The sequence below is a fragment of the Puma concolor genome, chromosome E2 (assembly GCF_028749965.1).
Source record: "Puma concolor isolate L17-30 chromosome E2, mPumCon1.1.hap2, whole genome shotgun sequence".
NCBI lineage: Eukaryota > Metazoa > Chordata > Mammalia > Carnivora > Felidae > Puma > Puma concolor.
The window spans coordinates 37,535,307-37,547,581 of record NC_141681.1 but is presented as its reverse complement, the minus strand read 5'-3'; the positions used below and the strand labels follow the sequence as shown (position 1 = coordinate 37,547,581).

The window sequence follows — 12,275 nt, the reverse complement described above, 5'->3', positions numbered from 1 at the left end:
ATTGATCAACACAACAATATGGCTGAATCTTAAATTATGCTCAGTGAAAGCCAGGCAAAAAAAGAGTACATACTGTATGATTCTATTTATATAAAGTTCTAAGAATAGTGACAGAAAACACATCAGTGGTTTTGTGGGGGTGAAGGCAGCAAGAAGAGAGTAACAAAGGGGAACTAGAAAACTTTTGGAAAGATGGACATTGTTCATTACCTTGATTTTGATGACAGGTGTAATCATATGATACAACCTATCAGACTGCACACTTTAAATATGTGCTATTTACTGAATATCAATGATACCTTAATTAAACTATTTAATTTGTAAAAATCAGATCAGATCACTCCCTTGTTTAAAACTCTTCTATGTTGAGACACATCCTCCAATAATAAACAGATTCATCAGCATTATAAGGGAGTTAACATTTAAATGGAATGAAGGGCAAACTAATGTCATAAACTGATTTCCAACAGCTAATAAGAACCAAAGGCATACTTTAATAGGTTTTAATTTTTAACTTCAACAGAGATGTAAATACTAAATTCACAAAAATTAGTTTTGTGGTAAACTTTCATAATTACCTGTAGAAGGTGGTGATTTTTCTGGGTGTTTTGCATTTAAAAGTTTTCTGCTAATAAATATGTAACCACAGGGACACGATTTACATGCAACAGGAACCTGTACAAAAATAAGAAAAAGTGTATTATTACTATTCTTCTATTGAACTTTTCAGTGTTTATGTAGTCTCCTGAACTGAATGATAAACTATTGAAGTAGGGATCATAGATTTATTTAAACCCCACCCCCTTACAACAAATTGACACTGGTATTATGTCCTATACATCGTTACATTCTCCTAATGCTTTACAATACCATGAATATAGAAAATGCATGATAAACATGTGCTGATGAGAGTGACCCATAGAACACCATAACAGAATCAGAGCAAGGGAAAAAAATGTGGGATAAGAGGTAGTATGTTCTAAAATATATGTTTGAGCCAATATCCCTGATGAATATGGATGCAAAAATTCTCAATAAGATACTAGCAAATCGAATTCAACAGCATATAAAAAGAATTATTCACCATGATCAAGTGAGATTCATTCCTGGGATGCAGGGCTGATTCAACATTTGCAAATCAATCAACGTGATACATCACATTGATAAAAGAAAATATAAGAACCATATGATCCTGTCAATCGATGCAGAAAAGCCATTTGACAAAATTCAGCAACCTTTCTTAATAAAAACCCTTGAGAAAGTCGGGATAGAAGGAACATACTTAAACATCATAAAAGCCATTTATGAAAAGCCCACAGCTAACATCATCCTCAATGGGGAAAAACTGAGAGCTTTTTCCCGGAGATCAGGAACACGACAGGGATGCCCACTCTCACCGCTGTTGTTTCACATAGTGTTGGAAGTGCTAGCATCAGCAATCAGACAACAAAAGGAAATCAAAGGCATCAAAATTGGCAAAGATGAAGTTAAGTTTTCACTTTTTGCAGATGACATGATATAATACATGGAAAATCTGACAGACTCCACCAGAAGTCTGCTAGAACTGATACATGAATTCAGCAAAGTTGCAGGATACAAAATCAATGTACAGAAATCAGTTGCATTCTTATACACTAATAATGAAGCAACACAAAGACAAATAAAGAAACTGATCCCATTCACAATTGCACCAAGAAGCATAAAATACCTAGGAATAAATCTAACCAAAGATGTAAAAGATCTGTATGCTGAAAACTATAGAAAGCTTATGAAGGAAATTGAAGAAGATATAAAGAAATGGAAAGACATTCCCTGCTCATGGATTGGAAGAATAAATATTGTCAAAATGTCAATACTACCCAAAGCCATCTACACATTCAATGCAATCCCAGTCAAAATTGCACCAGCATTCTTCTCGAAACTAGAACAAGCAATCCTAAAATTCATATGGAACCACAAAAGGCCCCGAATAGCCAAAGTAATTTTGAAGAAGAAGACCAAAGCAGGAGGCATCACAATCCCAGACTTTAGCCTCTACTACAAAGCTGTCATCATCAAGACAGCGTGGTATTGGCACAAAAACAGACACATAGACCAATGGAATAGAATAGAAACCCCAGAACTAGACCCACAAACGTATGGCCAACTAATCCTTGACAAAGCAGGAAAGAACATCCAATGGAAAAAAGACAGTCTCTTTAACAAATGGTGCTGGGAGAACTGGACAGCAACATGCAGAAGACTGAAACTAGACCACTTTCTCACACCATTCACAAAAATAAACTCAAAATGGATAAAGGACCTGAATGTGAGACTGGAAACCATCAAAACCCTAGAGGAGAAAGCAGGAAAGACCTCTCTGACCTCAGCCGTAGCAATCTCTTACTTGACACATCCCCAAAGGCAAGGGAATTAAAAGCAAAAATGAATTACTGGGACCTTATGAAGATAAAAAGCTTCTGCACAGCAAAGGAAACAACCAACAAAACTAAAAGGCAACCAATGGAATGGGAAAAGATATTTGCAAATGACATATTGGACAAAGGGCTAGTATCCAAAATCTCTAAAGAGCTCACCAAACTCCACACCCGAAAAACAAATAACCCAGTGAAGAAATGGGCAGAAAAAACATGAATAGACACTTCTCAAAAGAAGACATCCGGATGGCCAACAGGCACATGAAAAGATGCTCAACGTCGCTCCTCAGCAGGGAAATACAAATCAAAACCACACTCAGATATCACCTCACGCCAGTCAGAGTGGCCAAAATGAACAAATCAGGAGACTATAGATGCTGGAGAGGATGTGGAGAAACGGCAACCCTCTTGCACTGTTGGTGGGAATGCAAACTGGTGCAGCCACTCTGGAAAACAGTGTGGAGGTTCCTCAGAAAATTAAAAATAGACCTACCCTATGACCCAGCAGTATCACTGCTAGGAATTTACCCAAGGGATACAGGAGTACTGATGCATAGGGGCACTTGTACCCCAATGTTTATAGCAGCACTCTCAACAATAGCCAGATTATGGAAAGAGCCTAAATGTCCATCAACTGATGAATGAATAAAGAAATTGTGGTTTATATACACAATGGAGTACTACGTGGCAATGGGAAAGAATGAAATATGGCCCTTTGTAGCAACATGGATGGAACTGCACAGTGTTATGCTAAGTGAAATAAGCCATACAGAGAAAAACAGATACCATATGGTTTCACTCTTATGTGGATCCTGAGAAACTTAACAGAAACCCATGGGGGAGGGGAAGGAAAAAAAAAAAAAGAGGTTAGAGTGGAAGAGAGCCAAAGCATAAGAGACTCTTAAAAACTGAGAACTGAGGGTTGATGGGGGGTGGGAGGGAGGGGAGGGTGGGTGATGGGTATTGAGGAGGGCACCTTTTGAGATGAGCACTGGGTGTTGTATGGAAACCAATTTGACAATAAACTTCATATATTGAAAAAAAAATAAAAAATAAAAAATAAATAATAAAATAAAATACATGTTTGAAAGCAGTTTATTAGAACCAGTTAGAAAAGAGAACATGGTTAGAAAGTAATTAAAGAAATCCCAGCATAAGAATGAGGGCCCGACTGGAATACGCTAATTTGATAAGACATAGGCATCTTTATTACATAGGCATGTTTATTACAGCATTATTTACAATAGCCAAGATATCCAACCCAAGTGTCCATCCACAGATAAATGGATGAAGAAGATGTGATACACACACACATACACACAGGAGTATTACTCAGACATAAAAAGAATGAGATTTTGCCAGTTGTGACAACATAGATGGACCTTGAAAATATTATGCTGGGGCGCTTGCGTGGCTCAGTCGAGAAAGTGTCCAACTCTTGATTTTGGCTCAGGTCATGATCTCACAGTTCATGGGTTTGAGCCCCATGTCGGGCTCTGCACTGACAGCACAGAGCCTGGTTGGGATTCTTTCTCTCTTCTCTCTCTGTTCCTCTCTCTCTCTCAAAAATAAACAAACATTAAAAAAAAAAAATATTATGCTAAGTGAAATAAGTCAGAGAAACACAAATATCATATGATTTCACTTATATGTGGAATCCAAAAAACAAATCAACAAACAAACAAAAGCAGAAACAGACGCATAAATACAGAGAACAAATTGATGGCCCCTTTGGGGTGGGGCATAGGTAGGGGTATGGACAAAATGGGTAAAGGAGAATGGGATGTTTAGGCTTCCAATTATAGAACAAAGTAAAGTCACTGGGTTGAAAGGCACAGCACAAGGAATACAGTCAATGGTACTGGAATAGACTCCTAGGGTGACAGACGGTAGCTACATTTATGGTGAACACATCTTAACCTATACTATCAAAATATTATAATGTACACCTGAAACTAATGTAACACTGCCAAACATACTTCTGTTAAAACCATTTTTTTAAAGGGAAAGTACTGAAAATGACTCGGGTTCTAAAATGAGAGGGAAAGATGCCAATTGCCACTGACAAAAGAGTAGTTCACAACAATCACTTTGAAGGGCAAAAGTATAGCACAAACAAAAGAGAATGTAGGAGTCAAGATCTAGGATCTTTTTTCTTTTAATATTTTTATTTATTTGAGAGAGAGAGAGAGAGAGCACGCTCAAGTCCAAGCGGGAGGGGCAGAGAGAGAGGGAGACACAGAATCCGAAGCAGGCTCCAGGCTCTGCTCTGTCAGCACAGAGCCCAACACGGGGCCTGAACCCATGAGCCCTGAGATCATGACCTGAGCCAAAGTCAAATGCTTTACCGACTGAGCCATCCAGGCGCCCCCAACCTTCTGTTTCCAAATGTGTAAATTACTTACAAGCGGCTTTCTCCATGTCAAGTCTATAATGATTTTTCAAAAGCCAAATATTATTAAAAATCATTTTTAAAAGTTTGATTTTGCATAGTCATTTCACTAATACTAGCCTTAATGATCCTAGAAATCAAGACATGTTCACCAAAAACCAGAAAGTAATCTCAATAAAAAGTACACCAAAAACCAGAAAGTAATCTCAATAAAAAGTACTCAGAATAATTGTGGTCAGAAAATTGTAATTTACTTTTCAAGATAAATTCCATTTGCCCATTGTTTTGCCTGTGTGAAAGCTTAGCTACAATTATAAAGCTTTTTATCCACATATATAAAAAAATGCTTCATGGTCTAAAATATAAATACTTGATCTGATTAAACTAAATTAATATTTTGATAGAATTTTTTTACATGAAAATACTAAACAAAGGATCTCTAGTTTGCAATTTCAGAAAAATCACAATGAATCGTATAAAAATAATCGAACTCCAGATAGCTCAAACAGCATGCTTTATCAAGAATATGATGAGATTCTTTCAAACCAGGACAGAAAATGTAATGTTACATTTTCTACTACTGTAAAATGTACCCAAAATAGATGTTTGTCATTTTAAAATTTCACATCTTCACAGAAATCAAACTCAAAGGTACTGACTCATTTCCTTTACACTTACACTATTAAGGTAATTCACTGTACTGTAAACTATTTTAAATTAGTGCTATCCAAAAAACACAGAAACATGATGTTCTTGTTCAAAAGGTCTTTTGCTACTCAGCAAGCATATTCTTCCAGTCACTAAAACCGAACAAATATAAATTTAGGTCTCTGTCTTATACACAAGAATAATATATCAACCCATATCCAGAATTAACAGAGTATATCAACCCATATCCAGAATTAACAGAGGGCTGCACTTAAGTGAGACATGTACATTTGCCTTTGGGATAAAGAATGTACAAATACCAATCAATCGGTGGATTTTCATCCCTTAGTAAATGTTTTATGACTAGAAACATTCATGCGCCTGAGCTAAGTTACCCTAAAGTCCCTTTTAAATGGAAAGTTGTCCTTCCCCTAATCCCAACTCTGATAAAAACACAACCAACCACCACCAAAACCCAGATCCTAGAAAAAGAATATTAAATAGGGTGGACTTCGGTAATATTGCTCTTTTATAGTACAATTTGGATTTTAAACAAAAAAATCCTAAATTTCCTTCAAATTTCAGTTGTAATGACAAAGATGATACTAACAAAAGTTCTAATGCTATACTCTCAGGATTTTAAAATAAAAAAAATAATAATAAACCTAAAGTTTGTTTACTGATGACTTATTGGGTATCAATTTATCCCTTGTAAAGTGCATTCAGATTGTTTACAAGTAAAAAAGGTAAAAATAGGGGCTCTGGGTGGCTCAGTCAGTTAAGTGTCTGACTTTGGCTCAGGTCATGATCTCGCAGTTAACAAGTTCAAGCCCCGCACTGGGTAAAAAAACAAGTGCAAAAACAAGACCCTGGTTCTATATTGTTTCATTGATTTTCAAAAGTTCAAAATAACCACACTACAGAGAACTCATTTACATTTCATTGCTAACAGAACCAAAGTGACCTACAGTGGACACGTTTGCAACATAACACATAAAATTTCCTATAAATGGAAAAAAACTGCTTTATTAAAAAATTTTAAGGCAAAAACAGACACATACACAAAAGATACCAGACAACTAATAAGAATCTTGAATATTCCTATATACAAGATGGTTCAATAATTTGAGCTACTTGATGTGAAACCTCTCGAAAAATGAAAAGTATTGTGGTTTAGATGTTTCAGAACTGTATTTTCAATACAGGATATAAAGGGGATGTTACAAAGCAACTGAAAATCTATGTCTTTCTTGCTTGATCTCTGTACCTGTTTTTAAACTTTTACACACACGGAAACAGAACATACAGGCTCTGCGCTGACAGCACAGAGCCTGCTTGGGATTTTCTCTCTCCTTCTCGCTCTCTGACCCTCCCACACGCGCATACATGAACTCTCTCTCAAAATAAATAAATACTTTTTTAAAAAATGGCTTTCTAGATTATAATTTTTTTCTCATTTGTAACTATTGGAAGATTGTATTCTCCAATAATTAGAAATTTAAAATTAATTTTATTTCCTTCAATCCAGTTGCTTTTAGTAAAAGATAAATCATTTTTAAGAATCACCAAAAGGTTTTTTTTAATGTTTATTTATTTTTGAGAGAGCACAGGTGCAAGGGAAGGGCAGAGAAAGAATCTCAAGCAGGTGCCTCACTGTCAGTGCAGAGCCCAAGGCTCGAATGGAACTCACAAACCATGAAATCATGACCTGAGCCAAAATCAAGAGTGGCACCCTTAACTGACTGAGCCATCCAGGAGCCCCAAGAATCACCAAAAATTTTAATTAGTCCTCATGTATATTATATTCTCTTAAATATTCAGAATAAAAAACAAAACCAACATTTTAAATTATATAGTAGCTTGCCGTGGACTGAATCGTGTCCCTCCCAAAATTCGTAAATTGAAACGCTAACCCCTAATCTGAAGGTATTTGGAGATTAGATAATCAGGTTTAAAGTCCTGAGAGTGGGGCCCTCATGATGGCATTAGTACCCTTATAAAAAAAGAACAGAACCAGAAAGCTCACTCTCTTCGAGGATCTGGGACTCCCAAACTCTAGAACTGTGAAAAAATAAATTACTACTGTTTGAGCCACCTTATCTATGGTATTTTGTAATGGCAGCTTGGGGGGGGCGGGGGGGGAGTTGTGTGTGTGTGTAACAAAATTAATGTATGTTTACAAATAAAATGCTCATCACATTTTGCTGAACAATTAAGGGGACTCCTAACAAGTTTATTACCCTTTCCTTTTTCTTTAACCAGGATATTAAAAACAGGTTATTTTTCCCAAAAGATTCCATTATGCCAAGTAAAACAAGGTCAAGACTTGCAATAACTTGTGCCCTACAAAAACTGGAATGCATAAAGCATACCATGTAAACCTTATACTGCAGTTCATTAGAACAAATGGAAATGATTTAAATATTGATATTATCTAGCAAAGAGACTTAAATCACAAAATCCAATTTTGTCAGATTTAACAAATTTTAATGGTAAGAATAGAAGTTTAACTTTACTTCAAAAAACATGGCTAAATTGTTTTTATACTGCATACCCAATAAACTCAAAAGATCAATAAACTAATTCTCCTTACACAATCTTCCTTCCTTGAATTTCTATCACTGCTCATAAAATATACTGAAACATGTAATGTTTTCTTTTACTAGATTAGATCAACGTACGAGATTGCTCTTAAAGAATGCACTAACATCAGCATGTTATTTTTTTAAAAAGCTCTCCAGCTATTTACTGGAGCCATATTACTCCTGTTTTAAAGAAAAAAAAAATTTTTTTTTTTTAAAGAAAAGGGGGGGAGAAAGGTAGTCATTTTGAAAAAACTGCCTCAGTAGAAAAGAAAAAAATCACACCCAGATCTGCACATTGGCATGTAATAAGGGCCTTCAGATGGTTTTATTGAGAGTTTTAACTCAATAGATTGTAAGACTTAGAGGAACGTCCATTATTCTAGTAAACAATGAGGCATGCATAAAACTAACAAACAGTAAAATGCGATTTTAAAAATTACAGCTGTCACTATTAATTCTGTGCAGTAAGAAGTCATTTAAAATTCTTAAAACTACATACAAATTTTTTAAAAGATCTGGAAGCAGAAACGCCAAATTTTTAACAGCGGATACGAGGGCGGGTGGGGGAAGTGAGGAGCGCCCAGAAGGCAAGGGCTTCAATGGGGGCGTTATTCAATAATGTTCCACAAAAAACAATGTAAAGATTCACTTTTATTTCCCTTAAAACTATAAGGAATACATATTTAGAAGAAAAAAATTGTCCAAATTCGCCTAAACTTGAAACCATTGCATTGCGGCCCCTTTTGTCACATTAAGCCTCCGCCTAGCTCGCGGCAGAACAGTTTTGGGGGTTCACTGTATACATCTTATGTGAACAAAGCAACCCTGCGTGGCAGCAGCCGCTTTCGGAGCCAGAACCCAGGAGCCTGGAGCTGGGCACATCGGGCATTCTCGTCGGGCAGAAAGGGAGCTGAAGGGGCAGTGCTCGTCCACTTGGGCCGCTGCCCCCACACTCCCACCGCTGTCAACCGGAGCCGGCCAGGCGACTCGGGAAGGGTCCGGACAGGCTCCAGACAAACCCACGCCTCCCTCCCGCGCACACAGTCGCCTGGCTGACACTGCCAGGTGGGCACCGGCCGGACTGCGACCCTGAGCGCCTCCCTGGCACCCCCTCGGCTCAGCCCGGCCCGTTCCGGGGTTCCACTGTAGCCCCCGAGCCCAAGGGCCGGCCCGTCCACTCGGCCTCCCGAACCCGGCGAGGCGGCCTCTCCACAGCCAACGGCCGCCCGCCCGCGCACTCGCCCGGTCCTCTGCGCCCACCTGTTGGTCGCACTCGGGGCACGATTTGGTGGCCATCTTCACTTTCTTGGCTCGAGTTGCAGACATGCTCCTCTCCGGGTGCGGAGGCAGTGGCAGCAGCGGCGGCGGCGGCGGCGACGGCGGCGGCGGCGGCGGCGGCGGCGGCGGCGGCAGCGGCAGCAGCTCGGGCTCCTCCCCTAGTATCTCATCGGCCCTGCCTCCGCCAGGCGGGTCCCTGCTGGCCAGACCAAGGGTTGGGCGGGTGCGCGCGCGCGTGCGCGAATTCGCACGGAGCCTGCGTGCCGGGGGAGGGGGGGCGGCGGCGTGCACCAGCAGCGGCCGCAGGCCTCTCGCGTCGACTCCGCGGGCCCCCGAGACGCGCTCCCACACTCACGGCACCGGTCTTCGAGCGTGTCCAGATTCTCACGAGAGGAGACGGTCTCGAAGGTCCAGCGCCACAATGACCACGCCTTCTGCGGAATGCGTGGGGGCGTGGCTTGGGCGTGGCTCAGCAGTAATGGGCGTCGGGATCGGCCAACGAATGCACAGATAAGGCGGGTCGTGGTGCTGGACACCCCCTCCCCCCGGGAGGAAGGAGATCGTGAGTGAAAGTGGTGGAAGAGAAAGCGCGCTTAGCACAAGTCGCGGCATTTAATACACTTCAGTGAATGTTAGCTTCTCTAATTATTGAGGAATTGTAATAGACACCTGCTGAGTCTGCTGTATGTCAAGCCTAGAATCGGCGCTAAGAGATACAAAATTCAACGTTAACTCAAATATGGAAAGCTAATTCTGCCAGCCAGACAAATGTGAATACTAGGAAGTGCCTGCCCTCAAAAAATATGCAGACTACTGTGGTACATGGCCTAATATTAGTATACAGCAGAACTGGGCGGTTGATAGGAAGAGTAAATCAGTTGACTATTTAGAACTTCATACCAAAATTTTAAAGCCACATAGCCATTGACCTAGCCTCATAATCTAGCAATTCATCCCTAATAGTGGAAAAGATATTTTTCACCTGTACTCAAATCCATTTGTGCAAAGATATTGCACTTTGCGTCTCTGCTTGTCAGAGCAAAATCAGAAACAGTCCCGGTGTACGACAACAAATTGCTTGGGCAAATTAAGGCATGCACGCAACAGAATATCGCTGCAGTTCTTTAAAGAATGAGATAGATCGGTATGAAGTGATATAATGGTCTCCAAAATACAGTGTTGGAGCACCTTAAGCATCCAACTTCGGCTTAGGTCATGATCTCAAGGTTCATGAGTTCAAGCCCTGCGTAGGGCTCTGTGCTGACAGCTCAGGGCCTGAAGTCTGCTTCGAATTCTTTGTCTCCATCTCTCTGCCCCTCTCCTGCTCGTGCTTTCTCAAAAATAAATATTAAGAAAAAATTTTAAAACAAGTGTTAATTGGAAAAACAAGGTACAGAACACCTTATAAAAATAATATGAAAATGTATTTATACTTGAATATGTATTGAGAAACTGGAGAAAAGGAAATGGACAGCAGGAATAGGAAGACTTATTTTTCATTCCCTATCATTCATATATCCATTCAATTCATATTATTTGAATTTTCTACTAGATCAACCTAGTATGGCCTTTTCCCCCATAAAGGGAAAAGAATTTATAACAACTACTTAAGAGCTACTTAAGAGGTCACCTGCCCCACTGTTGAGGGAGTTAGAAGTCCTAGAAAGCTTTCTAGAAAAGTCATCTCCACAGCTGAATTCCTAAGGATGTCAAGTGGAGGTCTCAGGCAGATGGGGCAGAGAAAGTAAGCAATTTGGTGTGGGAACACCAAGTGTAGGGCAAAGTGCTGGGGAGGTGTGCTATATCCAGTTATGCAGGGTCTTCGCTACCATGGGAAGAAGTTCAGGATTCATCCTGAGGACAATGGGGCAATAACGGTTTTAAGTTGGAGTAACACGATTCGATTCGAATTTGAGAATGATTCGTCCAGCAAAATTTAAGTTATCAGACCTGAGACAGGAGAAAAGAAAGGTCACTAAAGGAGAGGAGAGGGACTAAAAAATATGAAGGCCATAATGTTAGCAAAACTTGAGAAGCCATTTTGCTGTGGCAGAGAGTTATCAGGGGTATTTCCAGGATAGCTCTGAAGTATCTATTGCAAAGGACTGGAGGACTAGAAGGAGCCATGGAAGATAGTGCTGCAGTTTTCCAAGAATGGGGTGGGACACGAATCAGAAACCTAGGCCCTGCAATCCAAACCCTTAGGAGTTTTTTGAAAGTTTCATTTCCTTTTTCTGGAAATTTCCTCAAATGCTCACTTGGCTGGGGTAGGTGTTAATGAAGAGGTCTTTTAATGTCTTTAACTCTATGGGGTTTCCAAAATGGTTAAAGTGGCAGACACTGACAGTTGGCTGACACAAACTCCATCTAGGTCCCTGCTTCTCTCTAGATGCCTTCTAGCGAAAGTGGTCATGTGGAGTTATCTGGTCAATAAGATATAAACCAGTCTGCTGAGTGGAGTTATCTGGCCAAAAAGATATAAACCAAAGTCTGCTGAGTGGGATTTGCTGGAAAGGTTCTGAGTTCCTGATAAAAATGAACAGATTCGGGGCGCCTGGGTGGCTCGGTCGGCTGAGCGTCCAACTTTGGCTCAGGTCATGATCTCACCACTTGTGGGTTCCAGCCCCGCGTCAGGCTCTGTGCTGACGGCTCGGAGCTTGGAGCCTGCTTCTGATTCTGTCTCCCTCTCTCTGCCCCTCTCCTGCTTCTGCTCTGTCTTTTTCTTGCAAAAATAAAGGTTAAAAATTTTTTTTAAATGAACAGATTCATGTTAAAAAAAACTCTTTGTCCTTTGCCCTTCATACTTTTTCTTACTGTCTGGGGCATGAACAAGAGACCCTGAAGGTACAAAAAGCCATCTTAGGATGAGACAATGAGGTGTCATATTAGTTACCTATTGTTACATAACAAAGTACCCCAAAACTTGGTGGCTCAGAACAACAAACATTACCTCGG

At 40.0% G+C, this 12,275-nt stretch overlaps 1 protein-coding gene across 3 annotated transcripts in view; it reads right to left on the bottom strand.

Annotated features, from left to right (window-relative positions):
* The window catches only part of HDIP1 (HDAC and MIER1 interacting protein 1), a 34,201-nt gene extending 24,359 nt beyond the window's left edge, over window positions 1–9,842 (bottom strand). Inside the window, exons 1-2 of one of the 3 annotated variants that reach the window (XM_025920795.2) lie at window positions 9,303–9,842; window positions 579–675 (exon numbers count right to left, since the gene is read on the bottom strand). In XM_025920795.2, the coding sequence (XP_025776580.1) occupies window positions 579–675; window positions 9,303–9,368 (163 nt within the window). In that variant the 5' untranslated portion in view covers window positions 9,369–9,842. The remainder of the gene's footprint in view (window positions 1–578; window positions 676–9,302) is intronic. The other 2 variants (XM_086689525.1, XM_025920794.2) reach the window with 2 other exon arrangements.
* Between the last annotated feature and the right edge of the window lie 2,433 nt (window positions 9,843–12,275).